The sequence below is a fragment of the Sorghum bicolor genome, chromosome 3 (assembly GCF_000003195.3).
Source record: "Sorghum bicolor cultivar BTx623 chromosome 3, Sorghum_bicolor_NCBIv3, whole genome shotgun sequence".
NCBI classification, from domain to species: Eukaryota; Viridiplantae; Streptophyta; class Magnoliopsida; order Poales; family Poaceae; genus Sorghum; species Sorghum bicolor.
The window spans coordinates 5,258,749-5,285,691 of record NC_012872.2 but is presented as its reverse complement, the minus strand read 5'-3'; the positions used below and the strand labels follow the sequence as shown (position 1 = coordinate 5,285,691).

Sequence of the window (26,943 nt, the reverse complement as noted above, 5' to 3'; positions counted from 1 at the left end):
TACTACTTGAAGATATCTACAACTTTATAGTTGACTAATTTTACATTTGAAATTATTAAGCCCTAATAATCTTGTTTTAAGTTTTCACAATTTAATTTTTTCCCTTTTATTTTCAAATGACCTTGGATGGAAAATGGCAAGAACTTATTTGATTGAGCTTGCATACCCTTGTGGAAATATACAATATCTAACTCGTGGAAGTGGTTGCCGACAGATGTAGACTCGCATTGTAAGGGACCGGATATTAGAATGTCTAGGGACACCTCCAACTCCATGTATCCACTAGCACCGATTGTGTCTCACCTTTGCCCCCCTCATGGTCTTCTCCTATACTATCCTCTTCCGCGAACTAGTAGTGACTTCCAAAGAGCTCGCTCCATTCCATATGAGTGGATCTGCGGCCTCATATCAAATCTCGTTTTATTTCATGGACACATCACTTGCACTACTAAATTTACATAGTGTAAGATTGTGATTCACGCATCTGACGATCAACACATATGCCACCTTCACTACTATCTTATTCCCTCTACTAGCGTTGGCTATGACGCTCAATCTATGTTTCCCTTCTTTCTTTCTTCTTTTTATCCTTAAACTTTTCTCACACTCTTATTTGGGTCTCTAAACACTCAATCTGATCATCTGGATACACTAATTTTTCATCAAGTGTTTTGTTTAAGCTCACCCCTTGAAAAACTATATGATCATTTTAAGAGTTCAATCAATGGACTCAAAAGGATGTCTCCGCTCCGTGGGCCGGCAGATCGTCTTTCGGCCCGGTGGGAGCATTCGTTTCTTTGGCCCGTGCTGGCGTGCCCTCCCGTGTCCTCTTCTCGTTCTCCACCGGAGCGGCTCTCGATCTGGTTTGCTCCGCCTCGTCGCTCCCCTGGACCTGGACGTCGCCGCCCTAGCGGCTCGCTTCGCCGCATCCGCCGCTTCTCGCGCTCTCCGGCTCCTCCTCTGGTGGTCGGGTTTGCAAGAGCGGCTCCGGCGGGGCGGCGTAGATCGGCGGTAGGTGTTTCGCTTCCTCTCCGCTCTCTGTCTTCACGGCGCTGCGACCTGCGTGCTCGTGTGGAGGGGCCGCCGGCCGCCGCCTTCTCCGATTTGGCTTTTCCGCTCGTGCGAACTGGTTCCAGGTGGGGTCACCGTGGTCGGAATTTTGCTGCGCCGCTCGGGCGCTCGCCGCTGTGCTGCGGTTCTATAACGCAGACCCGCTAACCCGTTAACCCGTTACTCAAAAAAACCCAATAGCCCGTAAATCTACCCCAATCGGCCTATCCGGATCATACACCCGCGAACCAACAGCGCCCCCGTCTCTCTCAGCCCCCCTCCGGTCCTCCCCCACCACTGTGCGTCTGTGCCTAGGGCTCGTACGGACTACGGAGGCGACAGGACCACGGCCTCCGACGTCCCTCCGCCGCCGTAGGTGCCCTCTTCGTGCCGCACGGGCGCTGCCGAGGCGCCCTCCATATCTGGCATGCCTCTGAGCCGTCGCAGCCGCGTCGCCAGAGGGCTTGCCGACGAGGAGGTCTGTCTCTATCCCCCTGTCTCCCCCTCTGCCTCTAATTACGGCAACCCCATGCCGCTTTTCGCCTATGTGGTTTGTGTTAGATTGGTAATTTGAGCCTGTTGATGCGTCCAGAGGCGTGCGGAGGATGCATCGATTTTGGTTTTTCCGTACCTAAGAAATGATTCAGAACTCCGGTTATTGATAATTGAGCCGATTTCACGGGTTTTATTACTAGGGTTTAGCATGGCCTGCTTGTGGTGGTTACCCCTGTGATAATTTTGGAGAAGGCCATCATGAAGATAAGACGGCTTTGGTGCATGCACATAATTGAGTGGCCTGAATATTGGATCTGCTTGTTTTATGAATGCTGTGAATTCTAGGGTTCCAGTGATGGGAAATTAGGTGTCTCAGGAAGAAATTGCTGTTTTGCTTGTTAGGAACTGGTGAGCTTGCAGGATATTATCTATTTATATTAAGCTGAAAGTGGAAAATATAGGATGAATATATACATACTAAGCATCTGGATCTCCTTCACTTGTTGTTGTGTTGACACTGATGCTTAGATGGTGGGCGACTCAGAGAGGTTGAAGAGAAATTATCGCTTTGTAATGTTTCACAGATAAATAGACTGAGATGCTTGCATGGGCTGATTATGTGGTCCAGTTTTGTATATGAATATTACATACTTAGCGTTTGGAACTCCTGCATTTGTTGTTCTGTTGACGCTGATGCTTAGGCGGTGGGTGAGTGGAGAGGTTGAAGAGAAATTATTGCTGTGTAATGTTTCTTAGATAAATAGACTGAGATGCTTGCATGGCTGATTATGTGTCCATTTTTATATATAAGATGTGCTTTTGCTCCACAGTTCAGTGAGTTCTGCTTTCCTGTTTTTTTTTCAGTAGCTACACTAATGCATTGACAAGTTTACTAAGTTTGTGAATTTTAACTATACGATAAGATAGGTTCTTGCTTGCCTGTACTCTTGTACAATGCACCACATTTCTTTTTTATCATGATTCCGCCATATCTTTCAGTAGAGAAGTTGGTTTCATTCAGTATTCATTTTTCTGGCATATATCTCATGACCGTCAGCTAGCTGCCGTGTTTCCTATTTTTTTAATTCTGTATTTTATCTATGGCTTCTACTTTATATATCTTTATTATTTACTACTTCTGCGGCAGTTAATTTTTTCCATGTAGTTGCTTGTTCATTGCTTTACTTTTTTAGTTATTTAATTTAATTTAGAATGTAAACTTATTCTTTATCATTTCCAGGTCCAGGTGGTCTAGTGGACATGTCTTTCAGAAAGCACCAACCTTCCAGTAATGGAGCTTCCATTAGTATAGTTCCTCTGGATTTTCCAAGTCAGGAACTGGAGAAGGTTAATCCTGTGAATTCAGTGATGTCAACTGATTTTGCATCCATGGATGGTGTTGATATTGATATGAGAGAAGTTTACTTTCTCATTATGCATTTTTTATCTCATGGTCCATTCAAACGGACCTTTGGAGAACTGTGCAATGAACTCCTGGAACATCAACTGCTACCTAGAAGATACCATGCTTGGTATTCACGTGGTGGTTTCCATAGTGGTGAAGAAAATGATGATGGCATATCACTCCCTTTGGGTTATGTAAAATTAGCTGAGAGGTACATACATGTTACTCTCGTGTCTAATCAATTTGCTTCTGTTATTTTCTAATCATGTGGTAGTGAGGAACTCTTTATTGTTGATTCTGCAAGTAATTAGGGGGGACTGGAGATGCTTCCTAGATTTGAATACAGTTGAAAAAAGGATCTGTATTTAGGTCATAATTCGATATAAATTCATTTGGTGCCTCTTGTGGAGCCTTCTGCCCACAGTTCATCCACAGTTTGTACATGGTACTAATATTTTTCATAGCTTGTCTGGCCAGTCCTACCTGATTAAACCTTTTGATTTTGAAACAATGGTTATCTTGAAAATGTATACAATTTAGCACAATAGTGACCTGTCATATGAATTATGCCTCTTACCTTGGCAGGACAGTTAATTTATTATGATTTTTATTTCTAAAAGATCAGATAACGCTGAGCATTTTCTCACTTGTTTTATTGTAGGTACCCCCACATTGGTAAAGACCACTTGGTGAAGCTATTAAAGCAACTGATGGCTAATTCCTGTCACCCACACAGCTTAATTGGAAGAGTTTCTCCAAATGCTGCTGATGTCCCAACACTTCTTGGCTCCAACTCCTTTTCGCTTCTTGCATGTATGTGTATCAATGCTGTTCAATGGGTTACTTTTTTTTAGTATTATTTCCTGGAGCTATTTGTTAGAGCACTTGTATATTCAACTTTTTTCCAGATTTGGTAGCTCCATCTACTCTTTGGTTTTCCATGTTATTAATATTGTAATGCCTTTACACATTCTTGAATCCTTCAGCTGACAGGCAAGATAAGGAAACTCCCAGGCTGCCAAGTTATCTTCGTTGGCCACACATTCAGGCTGATCAAGTTCATGGTCTAAGTTTGAGAGAGATTGGTGGTTTCACTAAGCACGCCCGTGCTCCCTCTGTACGAGCATCGTGTTATGCCATCGCGAAGCCATCTACCCTTGTTGAAAAGATGCAAATCATAAAGAGATTGAGGGGGCATCAAAATGCCGTGTATTGTGGTTCGTTGAACTTTCTTGCTCTCTTAGCTATATATATGTTTAAATAAAACATCTTAAGTGTGTTTGATTGGTGACTGATATTGCCTACGGAAAATGGCCACCTAACATTAGCTAAAGTTAGTCATGCTACATTTTTGTGGCAAGAAAAATGGCCACCTAACATTAGCTAAAGTTAGTCATGGAACTTGTCCAGGAGGCTAAGCTAAGCCGACTAAGGTTTGGCAGCAACTAATAAACACTGCCTAAGGAAACTGTGGTTGACTAGTCTTAGTCCTGGCAAACTTAGGGTGCAATCCAAATAGGGAGTTCTAAGGATCGGGCCAAACTGCCCCCTATCCAAACAGGCAACAATGTATCTCTATAGATGTATGTATCAACTATGTTAAGGCCTATTATACTTGTTAGAGAAGTTCTCGTGGTTGATTATTATGTGTTATTTCATTCAGTTAACAATTTGTATATGCTGTTCATTATGTTCCACAAGACCTTATCCCCCCCCCTCTCCCCCATGATATATCTTAGCTGCTGCCTTGTTTTCCTTGCTTCCTCAAAGCCCAAACTTGTTACCTTATCATCGATACATCTTTTTTATCTTCTGCTTGGCTTTCATACTAATCCTGTTTCTGCAGCTACCTTTGACCGCACAGGGCGTTATGTTATTACTGGTTCTGATGACCGCCTTGTTAAAATATGGGCGACGGAAACAGCTTTCTGCCTGGCTAGCTGCCGGGGCCATGAAGTAAGTTTTGCTTGCTGTGGCATATATATATACTCATAATGTTTCATTGATAACTTAATCCCACTTATCCTGTTTCATTTCCAAATCAAGGGTGATATTACTGATCTCGCAGTGAGTTCCAATAATGCTGTGGTAGCATCTTCGTCTAATGATTTCATTATTAGAGTGGTAAGTTTAGTAGTATTCATTCTTCGTAAGTAAACTGCCACAACAGCCTTTCACAACCATGACGTTATTTCTTCCCTTTACCTTGAATGGCTCCTTATACCAATAAAGTGGCGTATGCCTGATGGAATGCCAGTCTCAGTGCTCAAGGGGCATACAGGGGCAGTTACTGCTATTGCATTTAGTCCAAGGCCAGGTGCTGCTTTCCAGCTGTTGTCGTGAGTGCCTCTTTTCTCTTTCTTGTTTGCCCCTGATTATATTATTTGCGCTACATTGTTGTTCTTATTGCCCTCAGGGCTCTGTGTACAGATCAGCCTTTCTTCGACTTCCTCTAATTATACACAGCTCTCCTGTGTATTCGAGAAAGATAATTTGCGCTGCTTTTTTCTTGTTGCTATATACATGCTAGATGCAACTGCTTTACAAACGAAAATGACCTGCATGAAGTCATGTATTTGATACCAGCCAATGGTATAACAACTGTATTCTATCTGCTGTAGTTTGAGTGTTTGATCGAGGCTGGTACTTATCTGAAAGCTGGATTGCCACAGTGAAACATGTCATTTTTTCTTTCCAAGAACTGTTTGGCACACAGTAATGAAATATCTATAGTATAAGTTGATTGCTACATTTTTCTGTGAGTGCTTTGGTTCATGTGATCTTAGATTCTCTATATTATCTTAGGGCACTTAATCTGTGTGGATTATGCACTGCTTCATACACCCTACCTCCCATAATATTAGGGACTTTAAAAGTTTTTGAACAATTTAATCCAGATGAGAAATGACGCATGTGGCCTTCATCGAAGCTAACTTCCATTCTAACATTACATTAAAGACAAATTTTTATTGGCTCATGTAACAGTATTTAATGCTGAAGGAGTAAAATAATATTCTTGGAAAGTGAAGAGGGTCTTTATTCTCCCAAAATCCATCATATTATTCTGTTTTCTGAAATAAAAGAATGGTGTCCTGCTTATGTATTATGTGTTTTTAGTCTAGCTTTGCTTTACACTGATTTTCACTGTTATTTTAAACCGTTATTGTTTATGACACATCTAAGGTGCATTGAAATGTGTTTGTTTTTTCTATGTGATTTGTGCTACAACATCTGGTTTGTTGTAGTACTTTGCTGCACATAACTGTTTATAGGGTTTTACTTGCCATTGTTAGTTATGTTCCTTCTGAAATTGTCAAATAATATTGTTGGCAGGTCATCAGATGATGGGACGTGCAGGATTTGGGATGCCAGATACTCTCAACAACCTCCACGAGTGTATACACCAAAGCCCCCAGATGTTGCCCCTGGTTAGTTAATTGAAGCATGCATAGTGCATTAGTAATATCTAATTCTGGATAAGCCAATCCATGTGGTGTTGATGCCAGGTAAGAGTGGTGATGCATCTTCCAGTGCTGCTCAAGTTCAGCCAACAAATCACCAGATCTTATGTTGTGCATTTAATGCTAATGGAACAGTGTTTGTCACTGGCAGCTCGGACACTTTTGCAAGGGTGTGTTTTTCTTCTTACTTTCACTTGTCAATTTCTTATCTAATTGTGGAGAATTGCCCCTTTTCATCAGAAATGTTTCATTTCAGGTCTGGAATGCTTGCAAGAGTTCTTCTGATGAACATGAACAACCGAATCATGAGATGGACCTATTATGTGGGCATGAAAATGATGTAAACTATGTGCAATTTAGTGGATGTGCAGTGGCATCAAGATCTTTTTCATCTGATTCCAGTCATACCTCTAAGGAAGAAAATAACCTTAAGTTAAGAAATTCTTGGTCAGTATTTTGTTTGCCCTTATGGTTTGTTTTCTCCTTCTAAATGTTCTTATTTATTTCCATTAGGCATTAGCAGCATCAGTTCTTAGTTGTTGATCCAAAGGCGTCCTTTTTTCTTCAGTCTGTTCTTAGTTGTTCACCTTAATCACCAATTCACCAATGTCCAAATGGTGTTGTTTTTGGGTTCAACAATCCTTTGTGAGCTGAGTTGTTTCTTTTTGCTAGGTTCACGCATAATATTGTTACCTGCTCCCGTGATGGCAGTGCAATTATATGGGTTCCACGATCTCGGAGGTCGCATGTAAGCTGCTGTATGCTAGAACTTTACAATTTTGTTTTCTGAAAACTTTGTTTGCATGAATAGTTTTTTTTATGAACATGCATAACTGTCCAATCTATCTACTGCTTTAATGGTATGGTCGCCTCCTGAAATGCTGCCAATCATAATTTATGATTTAGGTATGCATTGAATTTCTTCAGTGTGTCATCTTCATTGAGTAATGATGTATCCAATGCAATGGACAAGTCAGTTTTACTGGCTCTTTAGCACTACTGCCATTTTGTGCAACCGTATATCATGAATGCCTGCCTTTATTGTATGCTAGACATGTGTTCAAAGCAGTTTCCTGTATAATTTGTTCATGCATTGATCCAGGGAAAAATTGGACGCTGGACGCGTGCTTACCATCTTAAAGTCCCCCCACCTCCTATGGCGCCTCAACCACCTCGAGGTGGTCCTCGTCAAAGATACCAACCAACTCCTCGTGGTGTCAATATGATAGTTTGGAGTCTGGACAACCGCTTTGTGCTTGCTGCAATCATGGGTACTTTTGATCTACTATTTCATACGGTTTCACTAATTCACTGCAACTATATCGATCCAGTTTTACTTTAGAGTAAAATGCACCGGAGGTCTATTAACTTTTTAGGTGGTGTCATCTGGGTCCATCATCTCTCAAACTGCATTTTTTTGAATTTTAAATACAGCAAGGGAGACCCCAACTGTAAGGATTTTATTAAATTAAAAAACAACAAAAAGAACAATACCACTGTACAGAGAGGAAGTGGGGGACAAGAGGAGCCAGGGGGCTACAACTAAGAGAACTGCACGCTTGGTCAGTAAGCAGGGAGAGGAAGTTAGGTCTTTTTAAGTGGTTCCCTTAACTTTTTAAGTGATTCACCAGAGTTCGTACACTTTCGTTTGGCCCTTAGATCCGACGTGGAGTTAGCAGCCAGTGTGGCAGAGATACCACGTGCGGGTCGTGAGGACCGAGCTCCCTTGTGTTTTTGTGTCTTCCACGCGCCAATGATGCTAGGGGCTAGGGCTGGCGCTAGCCATTTATCTACTCAAGAAAGGTGACGGAAGATAGCTCGACCGAGCTTGGCTGTAGGCACCCTTTTTGAGTAGATAAAACACAAGGGAGCTCGGTCCTCACATGACCCGCACGTTGTGTCTCTGCCACGCTGGCTGCTGACTCCACATCGGATCCAAGGGCCAAACGAAGGGGTATGGACCTCTGGTGAACCACTTAAAAAGTTTAGTTAGGGACCCAAAATGCAGTTTGAGAGATGATGGACCTAGACGGCATCTCCTCAAAAATTAATGGATCTCTGGTGCATTTTACTCTTTTACTTAAGCTTTTCACTAATATTTGTTTATATTCCCATTTGTATTGTTTAATTGTCCTCTTGCATTTAGATTTTTTTTGTCTCTTCGATTCGATGTAATTATTTCATAGTTGCTTAACTTAGTATAAGTATGAAGGACCAATCTATTTTTTTTTATTTTGCTCTCATTATGACCAAACAAGAGTGGATTGGATGATCACTCTGATCATCAACCATTTTCCCACCGACAATGATGCTGCCCATCCTCACCTGCCAGCTTCGTTTTGAATGCCAAGGACATTATTTAGTAATTGCTTTACCTATACTATTTTGAAGAATGGAATCATGGTTACAGATAACCTGCATCTCTTTGATTTACAATATAGCTCAATTATTAGTGCTGTTATTTCTAATCATCGTCCTTATTTCTATATTCCGCAGATTGCAGAATTTGTGTATGGAATGCTTCTGATGGGAGTTTGGTGCATTCACTGATTGGCCATAAGGAATCAGTAAGCATATTTCATGCAATCTATGCTTTATGTTTTCATTTTGTGAATGATATGTTGTGTTTTTCTATTCATATGCTACTTCCTTTCCCTTTTCGAAGGAAAGTTCATCATGTTACTTTTACCATCTTATCTTATGTACTTTGAAGCAGCATCTATTATTTGCCTAAAATTTTATACCAAGAGCATTGATTAATGATGATGAAACTTAAATGGAAAACAAAAACTTGCAAATGAGATCTTTGGAGTGTTAAACTTGAGTATTTTCCTTTTCTTTTCGAAAACTCTGTGGCAGTATGAGTTTCAGGTGCTAATTTTTGTTGTAGAGAACTTATCCGTTTTCTCTTTCTGATGAATTGTTAGCTTTTTCATGTACAAGAGCTTCAATGTAGTCAGTGACAACCTTGGCCTTGGTGGAATTTTGGTTTATGTTTAGTGACTGCATTTCACACTCTTCCATTGCCACTAATATTTGCTTTGGCAATGAGTTATGTTCGTAGAAATTGATTTGTGTGGTATTATCTCAAATAGAGTACTATTTTCACTTGCAGTTATATGATCTGTATCATTGCTGATTTTTGATTCTTTAATGATATATACACATATGTGTGTTATTTGGTTCTAATGTCATGATTCCTATTATTTTGCATTTCATCTGCATATTGCTACTCAACTTCTGTTTCCTCAGACTTGTGGTTGCAGAAATATTATCCTTTTTAATTTGATCAATCAACTTCATTCTTAACAGACGTTTGTTCTAGATGTGCATCCGTTCAATCCTCGTATAGCAATGAGTGCTGGGTATGATGGGAAGACGATCATCTGGGATGTATGTTCTTGACTTGATGCCTTTGTTTCTGTTTTTTTTTTTACTATTGCCTTTGTTTGTGTCATAAAAAAAAGAGAAGAAAAGTTACATGCCTTTATTTTCTAATAAATACACAAACCTCATAATCTAATCCAAATTTTCTACACCAGATATGGGAAGGAAAACCTGTTCAGATCTATGAAACAGGGCAATTTAAACTAGTTGATGGGAAGTTCTCTCCGTAAGTATCTTTGTATACTTTCTTGACAAGCTTATTTTTAAGCCTTTCTGAATCCCTTTGTTTATTGAACTATTTAGCATGTACAGTATGCTTAACATATACTACGATTCTAGGAATACCATGCGATTTAGTACTCTTAGATTGCTACCTGGTTTGAGCAAGTTTCATAAGGGCATCTTTGGAAGCCTGGTTTAGATGTGAAACCTGTGTAAGGTCCTGTTTGGTAGAGCTCCGCTCTCATTCTAGCTCCAGTTCCCTAATTGTCTGATGGGAGTGATGGGTGTGTGGTACGCTACCCTGATATGGCGAGATAGGACGTATCCTGTATCAGATACGCATCCAATATGGATATGGTATGGATACGCGTTGGATAATCCACGAAGTATCCGTAAAAAAGTAAATCAGCAATGATTGGATACTCTTTATCGATATGTTGGGCTTGTTTGATATGTTGTTCTGATACTGCCCAGCCCATCAACAGCTGACTCCCCCACTCCCTATGCCTGCTGCCTCTCTTCTCCTGTAACCCTTCACGGCTGCCATAAGCCCATAACACGCCCGCACCGTGGTGATGAGGTCCTCTACTCCACCGCTCCACAGCAGTTCCTGTTGAGGCGAGGCGATGAGATCCTCGTGGACGAGCGACAGCATGCCATGCTGCTGCAGATGGTGGGGCTATGGTTGCGCTTGTGCTAGGCAGCCATGTTGCGAGGCCGGTGACCGTCTGGCCGCATGAGATGACCATGATGCGGGCCCTGCTCAGTTGCTACCACAAGCGTCGCTGCGTCGACAATGGCACAGGGATAGTTGGTTCGGAGCGGCAACTGGAAGGCCTCTTATGTCCTCTGGAGTATAACACCCGGCCCTGGGCTTAATAAGATTAATAGGAGACTCATACCAACAAGTTGCAACTTCTTTTCCGGAAGCCCATTTCCAAAGAACTCTAAAGTTAAGCGTGCTTAGCCTAAAGAAATCTAGGGATGGGTGACCGACCGGGAAGTACATCCTGGGTGCGCATGAATGAGGACAAAGTGTGTAGAAAAGACTGGTGTTGGTCCGTGAGAGCTGACTATGTCCTAGAAAGTACCAGAATGTTGTGCATTGCTTGCTAGTCATGGCCAGCACTCAGCAGTTAGGCTACCTCAGTTAGCTTTCCCATTTCTCTAATTTTTTTTGTGTAATTTCTCTCCGGATCTTGATATTATATAGATGCAGCATTGTGATAGTGATATAACTGAATAATTTAATCCTCCTTCAAGTTGAATATTTCTACTTCTGCACAAAACGCCTATACATTCTTAATTGGATTTTGAGGATTGGATGGAGATGCTTGGCAAGCTTGCCTGTTGGAATGCTGGCTAGATGGAAATACGGAAACGATGAGCAAAACAACACAATTACGAGAATGCAAGCTTTGGTTGCTACTGCTTTTAGTTTTTTAATATGCTTTATTGTTTATTTATATTTAGTAAAATTTAAAATACTAAAACGCTATATTTGTAGTTAATAAGCCCTGCTTCCTAAGCATTTCTTAGATAACTGTGCTAGTTAATTTCTGTCATTAAAGACCTTGGGTAGCCCAAGAGTTGTGCGGGTACCCAGGCAGCTATTCTATCTAGTTAAAGCTCTAGTGAGCTGTTTGTAATCAATGCAATATCTGTCTTTCTCTATATATATGAAGGAGACGCCTGGGGTTAGTTGCCTCAAGGCTACTCAAAAGTCTGTGTTTCCTCCATCATTTGGTATCAGAGCTAGGTTAGACACCAGAGAGCCACGAGGCCAACTCCTCACCTCCTCCACCCATGTCGACCTCTGCTGAGCGCGTTGCCAGGCTCAAGGCCGCGCGCTTGAAGGCTGCAGAGGAAGCAGCAGCGCTGGCAGTCCAGGCAGCACAGCAGGCGGCGGCTGCTGCAGAGGCGGCAGCAAGGACGGCGCAGGAGCTGCGGGCCGAAATTGCTGCTGAGAAGGGAGAAGAAGAGGAGGAAGAGGAGGAAGAGGAAGAGGAGGACTTGAGGAGCCAGAGGACTCCATCGCGGGACAGGCGCCGTTCGCAGTCACCACTGCGTAACAGAAGGCGTCGTGGCGGCGGCCGCTATGAATCACCGCAAGGCAGGGTGGTTTACCGCGACTCCGGCAGCGGCACCTCATGGCCAATGCTGGACAAGACAAATTACTATGAGTGGAGCCTGACGATGAAGCTCAGGATGCAGGCGCACGATCTCTGGGAAGCTGTCGAAGGAGGCCCAGTGCAGTATCGCGACGACAGGCGAGCCTTGGAGGTAATTGTCGCGTCTGTGCCCAAGGAGTTGGGGCTCCCGCTCCTTGACAAGGCGACAGCAAAGGAGGCATGGGATGCCATCGCTGCGACTCGAATCGGTGTGGACAGGGTCCGCCGAGCGACGTTGCAGCGGCTGCGTCGGGAGTGGGAGAACATGGATGTCAAGCCTGGCGAGCCGGTGGAGGATTTTGCCCTGCGGCTGTCAACTCTGCACCAGCAGCTTGTTCTTCATGGTGACAGGGACATCGACGAGAAGCGTGTTGTGGAGAAGTTTCTACGCACGGTGCCTGCCAAATACGCGCAGATTGTCGTCGCCATCGAGCAGTTCCTCGATTTCGAGGCGCTCTCGCTTGAGGAGGTGACAGGAAGGCTCAAGGCGGTGGATGAACGTGAAGCGCAAGCTGTGACAGAGCCGGTGTCCATCAACGGCAAGCTGCTGTACACCGAGGAGCAGTGGCGTGCGCGTTTGAAGAAGGAGAAGCAAGGCGCAGAAGAAGCTGGTGGTTCTGGTTTAGCATGGCGGTGGCGGCAGACGCGGCCGTGGTGGCGGACGCGGACGAGGCAGAGGTGCTGGCCGTGGTGGCGGACGTGGTGAAGGCAAAGGCGCTGGCCGTGTTGGCCCCAACACCTGCCTCAACTGCAACCAGGAAGGCCACTGGGCACGTGAGTGTCCCCAGCCGCGCCGTGAAGATGCAGAGCGCGGCGGTGGAGGGGGAAACCGTGCTGGCCGCGGTGGTGGCAACCGTGGTGGAGGTCGTGGCGGCGGAAATCAGGCTGGGCAGCGTGGTGGGAACCAAGGAAGGCATGAGGCGCGCGCCCAGTACGCTGAGTGCGATGAAGATGGTGCTCTGTTTCTGGCACATGGCTTCATCAGCCTGGAACAGAGCACGCTGGTGCACAGCTACACGGCGCAGCACGTCGAGCTCTCTGAGCCACGCGCTCGTGCCTACCTCGGCGTGGACGAAGAAGAGGTGGACAGCGGCTGGTACCTGGACTCCGGCGCGACGCATCACATGACCGGGCGCCAAGAGCTCTTTGCTGATCTGAACACTGGCGTTCGAGGAACGGTCCGGTTCGGGGATGCGTCGAAGGTTGAGATCAAGGGCGTCGGGTCTATTGTTTTCCAAGCCAAGACCGGTGAGCAGAGGGTTCTTCATGGCGTCTATTTCATTCCGGCGCTGAAGAACTCTATCATAAGTCTGGGACAGCTTGATGAAGGAGGGTCCAAGGTTGAGATTGATGATGGCGTGCTTCGCATTTGGGACAAGAGTCGCCGTCTGCTCGCCAAGGTACGCAGAGGGAAGAATAGGTTGTATATTCTGCATCTTGAGGCTGCACAACCTGTCTGTCTCGCGGCACGCAAGGATGAAGAGGCGTGGCAGTGGCATGAGCGTTTCGGCCATCTGCACTTCGATGCACTCCGGCGACTCAGCAAGGAGGAGATGGCGCGCGGGATGCCGGTGGTCGACCATGTTGAGCAGGTGTGTGACACCTGCGTTACCACCAAGCAAAGACGGCGTTCCTTTCCGGCTGCAGCAGCATACCGTGCCCAGAATCAGCTTGAGCTGGTGCACGGTGACTTGTGCGGTCCGGTTACGCCAGTGACACCGGCGGGCAACCGCTATATCTTGCTGCTTGTCGATGACGCCACTCGCTTTATGTGGGCTGTGCTGCTGCCATCCAAGGACGCAGCAGCAGAAGCAATCAAGAAGGTTAAGGTGGCAGCAGAGGTGGAAAGCGGGCGCAAGTTGAAGGTCCTGCGCACCGACAATGGCGGTGAATTCACCGTCGCAGAGTTTACTGCATACTGTGCTGAGGAAGGTATTAAACGGCATTTCAGTGCCCCTTATTCACCGCAACAGAACGGTGTTGTTGAGCGCAGGAACCAAACAGTGGTGGCCATGGCACGAGCTCTGCTCAAGCAACGCCAGATGCCCTCTCGGTTTTGGGGGGAGGCTGTGATGACGGCTGTACACATCCTGAATCGATCCCCGACGAAGGCGCTGAAGAATGTCACTCCTTATGAAGCGTGGCATGGTCGGGCACCAACAGTCGGCCACCTCAAGGTCTTTGGCTGTGTGGCTTATACCCGGCGGCTTACTCAGCTTCGCAAGCTCGATGACCGCGGAGAGGCTGGCGTGTTTATCGGCTATGCGGAAGGGGCCAAGGCATACCGTATCTATGATCCAGTGTCCCAGCGCGTGCGTGTCAGCCGTGATGTGGTGTTTGACGAAGGCCGCGGCTGGGACTGGGCATCACCAGCAGCAGGCACACCAGAAGCAGCGGGCAGCGAGTTTTCTGTTGAATTCCCATGGGCGGAGGAACTCCCTGAAGCAGGAAGTTCAGCGTCGCCTTTACTATCCCCTCCGCCACATCCTGCATCGCCTGGTTTCTCTCCGGTGGATGCAGGAGAGCCTGCAGCAGAAGCAGAGGAGCCCGCAGCGGAGGCAGAGGTGCCTGCGTCACCCAGAACACCTACACCAGCTCCAGCAAGTCCTCAGGTTGAGCATGTGACCCCCCTGGAAGATGATGATGAAAGGGTGGATGCCTACCATGACGATGAAGAACTCCGCTATCGGAAGATTCATGACATTATTGGTGATCAGCCAACCCCTCCGCCAGCAGCGGCTGTTTGCAGAACTGAATCTCACCCATTCTGGTGAGCCTACAAGCTATGAAGAAGCCAAAGATGATCCAGATTGGCAAGCAGCGATGAAGGAGGAGCTGAGATCAGTAGAGCGGAATGGGACTTGGGAACTTGTTTCTCCCCGTCCTGGTCACCGTCCCATTTCACTAAAATGGGTGTTTAAGCTGAAGAAGGATGAACATGGAGCTGTAATTAGGCACAAGGCAAGACTTGTGGCCCGTGGTTTTGTGCAGCAGGAAGGAGTTGACTATGAAGATGCTTTTGCACCGGTTGCAAGGATGGAATCAGTGCGTGTTTTGCTTGCCTTAGCAGCACAAGAGGGATGGGCAGTACATCACATGGATGTGAAGTCTGCATTTTTGAATGGAGAACTCCAGGAGGAGGTTTATGTTACACAACCTCCAGGTTTTGCTGTAACAGGAGAAGAGAAGAAAGTGTACAGGCTGCACAAGGCCCTGTATGGCCTGAGACAGGCTCCTCGGGCATGGAATGCCAAGCTTGACTTGACTCTCAAGCAGATGGGTTTTGAGCAGAATATGTATGAAGCTGCTATGTACAGGAAGGGATCAGGTGAGTCCCTACTGGTAATTGGAGTCTATGTTGATGATTTGATCATCACAGGAGTCAATCAGCAGAAGATTGAAGCCTTCAAGGCAAAGATGAAGCAAACTTTTGAAATGAGTGATTTGGGTCTTCTGTCCTTCTATCTGGGAGTTGAGGTGAGACAATCAGAGGGGAGCATCACTCTGAAGCAAACCCATTATGCTAAGAAGATACTTGAGATTGGTGGTATGGCAGGTTGTAATCCAGCCACCACACCCATGGAAGAAAGGCTGAAGTTAAGCAAGGAAAGCACAGCAAAAGAAGTAAACCCAACTCAGTACAGAAGACTGGTTGGCAGCTTGAGATACCTAGTGCACACAAGACCAGATTTGGCCTTTGCAGTAGGGTATGTTAGCAGATTTCTGGAGAAGCCAACAACTGAACATCTTCAGGCTGTGAAGAGGATCTTAAGATACCTGGCTGGTACTCTAGATCATGGGCTCTGCTACACTAGATCAACAGGCAAAGCAAGGTTTGTGGGTTACAGTGATTCAGATTTGGCTGGAGATGTTGATTCAAGCAAAAGCACGACTGGATGTTTGTTCTTCCTTGGAACCAGCCTGGTCAGCTGGCAGTCTGTCAAACAGAGAGTTGTTGCTCTGTCTAGCTGTGAGGCTGAATATGTGGCGATGACAACAGCTGCAACCCAAGCTTTGTGGTTGTCAAGACTGTTTGCAGATTTGTTGGGAAGAAAAGTTGAAGTGGTGGAACTCAGAGTAGACAATAAGTCTGCTCTGGCTTTGGCAAAGAATCCTGTTTTCCATGACAGGAGCAAGCATATTAGAATCAAGCATCATTTCATCAGAGATTGTGTGGAAGATGGTAGCATCAAGACAGAGTTCATTCCCACTGCAGATCAGCTCGCTGATATACTGACTAAAGCTTTGGGCAAAACCAAGCTGGAAGAGATGAGGAGCAGGATTGGGATCAAGGAGATCAAGATTAATTGAAGCAGGCCTTAGGGGGAGAAATGTAGTTAATAAGCCCTGCTTCCTAAGCATTTCTTAGATAACTGTGCTAGTTAATTTCTGTCATTAAAGACCTTGGGTAGCCCAAGAGTTGTGCGGGTACCCAGGCAGCTATTCTATCTAGTTAAAGCTCTAGTGAGCTGTTTGTAATCAATGCAATATCTGTCTTTCTCTATATATATGAAGGAGACGCCTGGGGTTAGTTGCCTCAAGGCTACTCAAAAGTCTGTGTTTCCTCCATCAATATTGAGTTTTTTTATTATGAAAATTCTGTATCCACGTATCCGTATCCATGCTGCATAGTGTGTGAGTGTGTGTGCGTGTCTGTCTGTTGGGGCGGCAGCGGGGAGTCTGGTGGGGATTCAATGGAGTGGGTCTTTTTAGCTCTGCAGTGTAAATAGAGAAGCTATTCTTGTTAGATCCTCACTAGAATGTTGTTGGTGTTTTACCCTTTTGGTTTTCTAGGAGCATTCTCATGGAGAATCTGGAGCTTACCAGCCCATCTTTTTTCCTTGTTAGACCCAAATGTTTGCTTGGATAGCCTGTGATTCTAATTGGTTTGCACCCAGCCTTTCTACCTGGAAAATATCCAAACAGGGCCTAACAGTTAAATAACAGCCAAGGTTTTGATATTCTCATCATTATTAGAATTAGAAATCTTTTATGTTACTTGATTAAAAATCGTGGCAATAGCCAACGAGTTGGCACATACTGACAACTAAGCTTGTGTGCTTGCTTTGCCTTCAAGATTTAACCTTCTAGTATAGTCGTTTGATTCCCTGATGGTTATGTGCGATTCTCATGCAGCTACTGAACATGGAAAATTAGACCACGGGGTTATTTGTTTTTCAGTCCAATGTAGTTCCCCTAACATTGGACCCTAAACTAATCTTTTACATTGTCATAATTTAGTAACATACTTTAAAAGTCTAGAAATAGCATGTTTTCATATGAGTGATACATAATTTTATTTTGCTCATGATTGGAGTGAATAATACTGGGCCCATTTAACGTAATTTAGTTTTTCTCCTTCCTGCAATAGTTAATTTTAGCTAGGTACTATTTTTCAGTGTTCCAAAAGGCATAGCGCTCGCCTAGGCATGCTTAAATGCTAGGCGGGGTAGGTAGAGATTAGGCAGCGTCCCCACCAGATCCAGAGCCTTTTTTTTTTGAAACGGCCGGCAGGAGCTCTGCCCGGCATATATTAATACAGAAGTAGAGTAAGTTTATAACAAGAATAAAAGTTCAAAAAGAAGGGAAAAACATAAAGTCAAGGAGCTCCCCTAGAGGACTACTCTTGAGGTAAGATCTCCTTGAGCCTCTTGGCACCTGCCAGACATCAGGTCCTCGCTTCCTCCTTGAATTTCGAAATTAGGCTTTTCGAAGTAGAATGGCGTCTTTGAAAAATCCTATTATTGCGTTCCTTCCAGAGCTCCCAAGCCACCAGGATTGTCAATGACCGGATGGCTTTAATAGGCATGCCCTCAGCCTTTCCGATCGCTCTCCACCAAATGCTCACATATTCAAAGGAAGCCCAGCCTGAAGGGTTAGGGAACTGTCCCTCGATCCAAGTCCTTACCGCAGACCAAACTCTTTGGCTGTATTGACAATGTGCAAGCAAGTGTACCACTGAGTGATGGTGGGTGGCAGCGGAGTTGTCGAGCGTGGCCGGGAGGGGGGCAGGCTGCGGGTGCGGCTAGGAGGAGGCTAGCGGCGTGCGGTGGCTGGGAGGAGGGCAGGCGGCTGTCGGTGCCCGGGAGGAGAGGAGGCGCCGGGCAACGAGCACGGCTAGGAGGAGAGAGATGCACCAGGCGGCGAGCATGGCCGGGAGGAGGCAGACGTGACGGATGAAGAGCACGAGCTGAGGAGGTGCGTGACGAGCGCGATCAGAGGCGACAACGATGAGCGTCTGGAGAGGCGAGTGCTCACGGGCATCTGGAATTGGGAGGAGGCAGCTGGATAAGGCTAGGTGGGCTGGACACTTTGATGGGCCTTTTTTCTAATCTAAACCCACTGTTCTGCTTTATTCGTTTCTTTTAGATGTTATATATGTATTTGTATGAAACACCTAGGAAAACTCCTAGGCTCGCCTAGGCTCTAGGCGGAGGGTTACCGGCTTACCGCCTATTGAGTCCCTAGCGCCTTTTAGAACCTTTGCTATTTTTATTGACATAAATATTCTTTTGTGCTCACTCTGTTCCAAAATGTAAGAGGTTTTAACTCTGTTGCAAGTCAAACTTCTCAAACTTTGACCAAGTTCATAAAGTAATGCATCAACATATACGACATCAAATTTGTTTAATTAAATCAACATGAAATATGTTTTCATAGTGTGTTTATTTGGTATGATGATTGATGTTAATATATTTTTCTATAAGCTTGGTCAAAGTTAGAGAAGTTTGAGTTGGGAAAAACTAAAACAGTTTGCATTTTGGAATCGAGGGATTTAACTACATGGTAAAAATCTGTTGTTGCTTGATGCGGAAACACAATTCTGATATTTTTGCCTCAAAATTTTCATGAACTCCACTCCAAATAGATATTCAAATGCCTTGTTAAGCTGAGAGTGATCCTTCCTACAAGAATTCCAATATGATGACCTTAGGTATTGTTCTCATTTTGTTTCTGTGACCAGACTAACGAGCATTCGAATTGTTTAAGATTCTGAGATGGTCAACAGTACGAATGCCTTCATGCACAACTTTACCGTTGTCACTTCAGAACCTAATAGGGTTATCCTGCTACAGCCTCAAATTCTTTTACGATGCTCGGATGCTGTCCTCAAGTTCTTTTAGCACAACCTCAAAGAGTACAAGGAATTGTCATTCTTATAATCTTATTGAACATTTAGGCACCATATAACTTCTCTATACAAGAATTGTGTGCAGAAGAACTTGCTGCCACTACTCTCTTTACTTCTACTCCCTCCATTCCAAATTATAAGACATTTGGCTTTTCTAGGTACATTTCCTTTACTATGTATCTAGACATAGTGTATATCTAATTGCATAGCAAAAGCTATGTATGTAGAAAAGCCAAAACGTCTTATAGTTTGGAATGGAGGGAGTACTTGCTTTGGGATGAGGTTGGATTTTTGAGTTGCAGTGCCTTACCCTTGGATGTCTATGGGCTCCACATATACTTAAGAATTTAGTATCGGTCCTATTCCTTAGAGTATACTTACAAATACTATAATTATCTTTGTACTACATTTCTCCAGCGCATTATAAGATTATATAGTATTATTGTATGAGTAGCCCCCTTTTCAAAGTTGATTTACCGCATTGATTAGCTGCTTAATGTTGTTAATGAAAGTGAACTAATTATGTGTCATGTTTTCTTGTATGCTGGATGGTCATATAGGGATGGTACGTCACTTATTTTATCGGACGAAATTGGTCAAATATTCATTATTGGTACTGGGCAAGGAGAGTCCCAGAAAGATGCAAAATACGATCAGGTACACAAGTTGTTTCTGGACTATCACATTCTTGGGGATTGTCTAGTGCAAACTAATGTCTGGGTGCAATCATGCATATTACCACAATCCCAGTGACAATGTGAATCATTTGATGAGTAGCGGACGGATTGGAATCTATAGTTCAAGTTTTATGTCATGTATAAATTTCTAATCTGGCAGGTCTGTTGGGTTAGTGTTATTTCACAAAAGTAGCCACACATGTGCCTATATCCCTGGTAATCTACTTCATAGAATTTGCAAAATGCACTCAGACATGTTTACACTACGTAGTGCCCCCCACCCACTCAGCAAAAATTTAAAATACTGATTTTTGCAGTGGACCCTAAACTTGTTCTGCGTTCGGGTCCACAAACTCTCATTAGTGCCCCCCCACCCACTCTGCAAAAATTTAAAATATTGATTTTTGCAGTGGACCCTAAACTTGTTCTGCGTTCGGGTCCACAAACTCTCATATTGCATATTCTGGACCTTAATGGTTGTCCTTGATAGGTTTGGTCTAAACAGGTCCAAATTGGCTGCTGCCTATGTGGCGGCATGCAACCATGATGTCCCCTAGTTAATGTGAATCATCCTAATATCTTCTACCCCCCTGGTTAATACTTCACAGATTTGCTTAGTGCCCCCATGGATGAGGATGTTGATTTGGACCCACCTGGAAAACCATGACAAGTTTTAAGGCTTCATATGCAATTTGAGAGTTTGTAGACCTATATGAGAATGCTGGACATGTTTAGGGATTACTGCTGGAATTTACCCAATAATAATAATAATAATAACAACAATAATAAACTATTGTGTAGTTGACTATCCCTTTTGATGCTGACTACCATTGTTCTTTCTAACAGTTCTTCCTTGGAGACTATCGGCCTCTCATCCGTGATAACAATGGAAGTGTTATTGATCAGGTTTGTTAAGAAAATGTGATTAATTTCTGATATTGAAATGTTTTCAATTTGAGTTTTTAGTGGTACAGTTCAGAGTTATTTTTTCTGATGATTTGTTTCTAAAATGGATAATTTCATTCATTAAGATGTGAAATTCTGAACAGAATGTTCTTTCATAATGTGCTTTCAAAAGATTGCTGTTCATTATTGCTGTTGGTGCCATTGTCTCTTGGCATTGCTGGTACTCTTGCTCACTGTTACATTGAACTGCCCTGTTATCAACTGGATTGGTCTGGTGGGCTGGGCGTGCATATCGTTTCTCTCTAATACAGCCACATGTTGTTCGTTATCCACTCTAAACGCTGGTCCTTATAGCTAATATGGTATTGCCTAGGCATCCAGTGCTTGACATCTTAATAGCCTTGGTTGAAAATATTTGTATCATTAATTATGATTTTCGTACACTATGTTTTTGAGTAGCTGTAATGTTAGTGTCCCATTGTGCGAATGTCAAGAAGTTATGTACAGTTATTTCAGGAGCTTCACAAAATTCATTCTACATTTGTAGCTGTCTGGTTTTGTTGGTTTTAGTGGAATCCTGAAACATTATTAAACACAAAGGAGACAGCTCTCCTCAATTGAAACCATCAGAATTCATCACTGTTCTAATATAACTTTGTAGAGTTGTTTTCTCTGCAAAAGCCCATAGGCTAGTGAGCTATGCAGCTGTTCCTGATGCAGCTTTTGTTTTATGCAGGAAACACAGCTTGTACCATACAGGAGAAATATGCAAGACTTTTTGTGTGACGCTGGTATGTAACTTCCATATTAGTCCTTCTCGAGTAATTTGAATAGTCAGTTGCACTCATCATACTTGGCAATTGCAGGTATGATACCATATCCAGAGCCCTTCCAGAGTATGTACCAGAAACGCCGGTTAGGTACCCTTGGTCTTGAGTGGCGACCTCCCTCTGTAAATTTTGCTGTTGGCCCCACTTACAATGCAACAACCGGTGAATACCAAACTATCCCAATTATTGATCCGGATAGGTGGGAACCGCTTCCAGAGATAACAGACTTCATTGAGCTTGAACCTGAAAATGAAGTGATCTCTGACGATACTGATTCTGAGTACAATGGCATGGATGAGTATTCAAGTGAAGGAGAACAGGAGATTATGAGTGGTGATTCCTCAGGTACTTCATATTCAAGTGCAGAAATTGATGTGGATGACCCTAATAGTGCTCTTCTCCGCCGATCAAGAAGAAAGAAGAAAAAATCTGAGGTAAAGTGTCAACTTTCAAGATCATCCTATATTCCTTGGTGTTGTGTTCTAAGTTTTGGCATATTTTCATCTCCTGCAGGCTGATCTTGTTACTTTGTCTGGTCGGCGAGTTAGGAAAAAAAATTTGGATGAGCCTGGTGTAGCCACAGTGTCAAGGCCACATAGAGGAAAGAAATCTAGGAATGGACGTTCTAGCAAAAGGAAAAGGTCTCCTAAATCCAGGGGTTTGCGACCTCAAAGACGTGCTGCTCGAAACGCATTACATTTTTTCTCAAAGATAGGAGCTCGAGCTTCAACAGAAGAGGATGAAGATGACTCCGAGAGTTTCTCAGATAGTGAATTGAACACGGATAGTACTGAAGCTGAACAGTTAGAATGGAATGGCCATCTAAGAACCAGCAGAGGGATTAACTCCCAATATGACACTGAAGATGTTACAGAACCTTCTCATTTTACTGATAATAAGGGAAATTCTGGAACTGGTAAGAAACTAGTTCTCCGAATACGACGGCGTGATTTAAAAACTCCATTTCCTTCAGGAAGTGGAAAAGCAGAATGCTCCACACAGGATAAAGCAGTGAAATCTCTTTCTCTAGCTAACGATGAACCAGCTGAGGAAGAACTAACTATTGAACCGGGACATTCCTCTGCCTGCAAGGCTGAATTAACAACTGATGGTGATCTGCATGGTAGTTCTACTGTTCGTAGTAATAACTCAATTAGGTGGGGTGAGGTTAAGGCACGATCCTCAAAGCGTTGCAAGTACAGTGAGCCAGCTGGAGGTTTGTGGACCTCTTCAAATAATGCTGTTCTGCAGGATATTGAGGGATCGGGCAGTCAGCAGATGCCTCATGAATATGGTGATGGCATCCAGCAAACTGTTGAGCAAAATGCGCAAGAAGTACAACATGGAATAGTTCTAGATGACATTCAGGAAAACAACAGTATTGATGAGTATAACAGAGAAAATACGGGGGATCAAGAAAAAATACCTAACAATAATAAGACCCATGCAGATGTAGTGAATGACGCAGTACAAGTTCCCAATACTTCTCAGCCTCAATTAAAATTGAAGTTCAAGTCAAGTGGATCTGCAGATGCAGTAGGAAATGTCATGAACTCCAAGCATGGTAAAGATTCAGTGCAGCATGGTGATGATTCTTCCATCAATCAACCTAGAAATGCTGACCTTTTTAATGTGCCCAGAAGTGCTCAGGAATTCCCAGATAAAAGCACTAGTTTGCATGATTCAAAAAAACTGTACTTGGATTCTTCAAAGAAGTACACCGCAGTGTACAAAAGGTTAAAGCCAAAGAACAAGAAAAAAATGGATTCAGATGAATATGCAAATGAGGATAGCACTTCTATCTCCAATGACGATGGTGGATACCAACCTCCAGAGTACAGTCCTGTTGCAGCTGCAAGTGGTAGATTGAGAAGAAGCACAAGGAAGTCATTTGCATACAATATTGATGCTACAGGACAGGATGATATCTCAGAAGTGAAAGATTCTTACAGTACCCATGAAGCATCAACTAGTGGAAGACGAGTTGTCACAGATGTGCGTGATGTAATGTGGCGACAAAACTCAAAAACTGTTGGTTTAAGGTCTTCGAGGAACAAAAGAGAAAGTAGCAACTTTCCTGATACACATCCATTGGGTAGAAGGCACCAGGTTTCCTTAAAGTATTCATGGTTAATGTTACTTGAGCATGAAGATAGCTACCGTTATATTCCTCAACTCGGTGATGAGGTTATGTACTTGGGGCAGGTAATGTTATTTTTACGTTGTCTACAAAAATAATGGGGATGAAAGCTCTCACTTTTTGTTCTCATTTTGCTGCTTCTCATTGTCCCTAAGTGTAGGACTACTAATTGGTGGAAAAAGTACATGTAAATTGTAAAAGTGAAATGAATTACAAGCATGTGACTCTCACTTCTTGGGTTGCTTTGTTTAGTATTTCACTATTGTAATACTTCTTTCTGGGCTTGCTATATTTGTAGGGCCATGAGGAATATCTTAAAGAAGTGCAATCATCTGAATCTTGCCCTTGGAACCGGATAAAAGGCCTTAAAGCTGTAGAACTTTGCAAAATACAGGGTCTTGATTATGCCACCTACAGAGGATCTGGCGAAAGCTGTTGTAAATTAACCATTGAATTTGTTGATTGCACTTCCAGTGGATCTGGCAATACATTTAAGATCACATTGCGTGAGCTGGTTAACTTTCCAGATTTTCTTGTGGAGAGAACAAGGTATGAAGCTGCTATTGAGCGGAACTGGACCCACAGAGACAAGTGCAAAGTTTGGTGGAGGGATGTAGAAGGACAGGTAGGAGGAACTTGGTGGGAGGGACGGGTGACCGCAGTAAGACCTAAATCACCTGATTTTCCTGAGAGTCCATGGGAAAAATATGTCATACAGTATAAGGAGGATGGTTCTTTTCACGCTCATAGCCCCTGGGAACTTCATGATACAGGCAATTTATGGGATCCATGGAAACATCCGCATATCGATCTCTCGATTCGAGATCAATTGATATCAGAAATGGAAAATTTACAGGAAATGTCACATAGGGATCAGGTGAAGCCATTTGATTTTTAATCATCACACTTTTGCTACCATTTTTTCTGTGGTATTGATCAATTACAATATGAATTTATGGTTTTACAGGATCGTTATGGTGTCTTAAAGCTGGACAAGGTTGCAGAAAAGTCAGATTTTGTCAACAGGTACTAATATATTGTTTTCCAACAACTTTCACTGAATTATGAATTGTAGGGCAGTATTTGTTGAAGTTTTTGTCACAAAAGGTTGACAAAAAAATTTGACTTCATACTTCCTTTTTTTCTAATTCCTTTTTCTTTCATAATATATTCTTTTAAGTCAGATTATCTGGAATTTTAGGAGATACCATATACGGAGTGCATTGCTTTGAGTTTTTTTCGCTCAGTACAAAGATTACAAACATCTGTTGTGTATTGTTTTACACTAATGTTATATCTAACAGTAATGTTCATCTTAACTGAGTCCTGGCATACAATTCTTGCCCTAGGTTTCCTGTCCAATTTTCTATTGAGGTGATCAAGACAAGATTAGCGAACAATTATTACAGAACTCTGGAGGCTGTCAGACATGATACCACTGTGATGCTTTCAAATGCAGAATCTTACTTTTCAAAGAGCAGTGAAATGACCAAAAAGATCCGCAAGCTCTCTGAGTGGGTCGACCAGATCTTTTCATCACTGTAGGTGACATTGCTTGATGCCTGATTGACAATTTCCCGTTTTGTTTCAGCAAATTTTTTGCATCAGGCATCGGGATGATTTTTACTTGTCCTACTGAGGCATATTTAGAGAAATTAACCAAAGTAGTTCTCAGGGCAGAAAGTATTTCCAGTGTAGTTCCAACCAGTTAAACTAGTTGCTGATACAAAGTGCTCGTTGCTAACACCTCTGACCATTTGATCTCCAGTTGTCAAGATACAATGGTTCATCCAATTGGACATGAAACATTGGGGTTTTGTTAGAGAAGATGCTAATGTGTAAAGCTGGTAGAGGAAATGCATTAACAGATAATTCATTTTGTACAGACACCCTCAGAAATAAAAGGAGAAAGGAAATGTGCATCTTTTTCTGTGTTACATTTTGTGATGATACATGGTAACCATAATATGGAAACTTAGTGGCGCTTTTTTCTGTGTGCCCAGGCACGCTTTTTATGTTATTTTTTGACATCTTTTTTGGTTGCTCGTTCCATCCTGAAATAGAGATCATCCAGGCCTTCAAGTTGTCTTAAATTATAAGGGATTCTAGGTGGTAACCATAATATAGAAAATTAGTGGCACTATTTTCTGTGTGCCTAGGCACACCTTTTATGTTATTTTTTGACATCTTTTTTGGTTGCTCCCTCCATCTTGAAATAGAGAGTATCCAAGTCTTGAAGTTTTGCTTGATGCCTGATTCACCTCCGTACCATTAATTTTCTATCATAATACGGTAATCAAGAAGGGTTACATTGTGTCATTTGGTTGATCGAATTCCTAGGGTACCTTTATTCGATAGAGTACGTATTAGGTTGTCTTTGACTTTTACAATTTTCGTAGCGTCTTGGACTTACTTTAGGCTTTTGCCCTTTTCTTTTTAAATGGTTGAAAAATAGAAAGACATTCCGTAGTTGTTTTAAGAGAGAGACAGGGGGGGTATGTTTCATAGTTATTTTAACTAAACAGTTTGCATCTTATTCACAACGGTTCAACCAAACTTGCAACTTGTATCGGTCTTATGACTGCCTTTACAACTTGCATGTAGAAGAGACATTGTTCTCTATTCTATGATTCTATCCCTAATACTATTATTGTTTTTGAAATATTAAAGTACAAATTTTCTTCGCCTGTTCCTTCGGTCAATTTGTTTTCATCTGGTAAGTATTTTTTCTCCGCTTTCTGAATATTAAATTGTTATATCCGTTTTTTTTCATCTGGTAAGTAATGTATTTCCCGTTTTCTGAATATTAATAAAGTGTTATATCTGTCTGCCAGTCTTCCATTTTATCTAACAACAGCCTCATCCATGTCGATATATATTGCAACTGCCAACTGGAGTTGAAACATGAGTTTTGAACTCATATGATTGCTTTCCTTCGAATTTTGACGGCTAGAGATGTAATGCAACTCTTTGGAATTACATCAGCGAACCATTTCTTTTTCTTGCTCCTCACACCCATCTTCTTTTCTATGACAATTGCCCTCGCCTCCTCCCACTCTCCAAGCCA

The 26,943-nt window shown here is 43.2% G+C and overlaps 1 protein-coding gene across 2 annotated transcripts; it reads left to right on the top strand.

The window, feature by feature from the left end:
• LOC8056581 (bromodomain and WD repeat-containing protein 1) lies at positions 784 to 25,853 on the top strand. Of its 2 annotated transcripts, none has more exons than XM_021457360.1 (23): positions 784 to 1,011; positions 2,786 to 3,161; positions 3,612 to 3,763; positions 3,937 to 4,167; positions 4,797 to 4,906; positions 4,997 to 5,074; positions 5,183 to 5,289; positions 6,284 to 6,378; positions 6,457 to 6,581; positions 6,668 to 6,858; positions 7,084 to 7,159; positions 7,514 to 7,682; positions 8,908 to 8,978; positions 9,724 to 9,804; positions 9,954 to 10,024; positions 19,884 to 19,980; positions 20,847 to 20,906; positions 21,643 to 21,697; positions 21,773 to 22,170; positions 22,250 to 23,941; positions 24,175 to 24,753; positions 24,844 to 24,902; positions 25,226 to 25,853. In XM_021457360.1, the coding sequence occupies exons 2-23, from the start codon at positions 2,806 to 2,808 to the stop codon at positions 25,419 to 25,421; spliced, it is 5,049 nt and encodes a 1,682-aa protein (XP_021313035.1). In that variant the 5' UTR covers positions 784 to 1,011; positions 2,786 to 2,805; the 3' UTR covers positions 25,422 to 25,853. The 2 variants fall into 2 exon arrangements, with proteins under 2 accessions (XP_021313035.1, XP_021313034.1); XM_021457359.1 differs by lacking the exon at positions 784 to 1,011 and adding an exon at positions 1,071 to 1,528.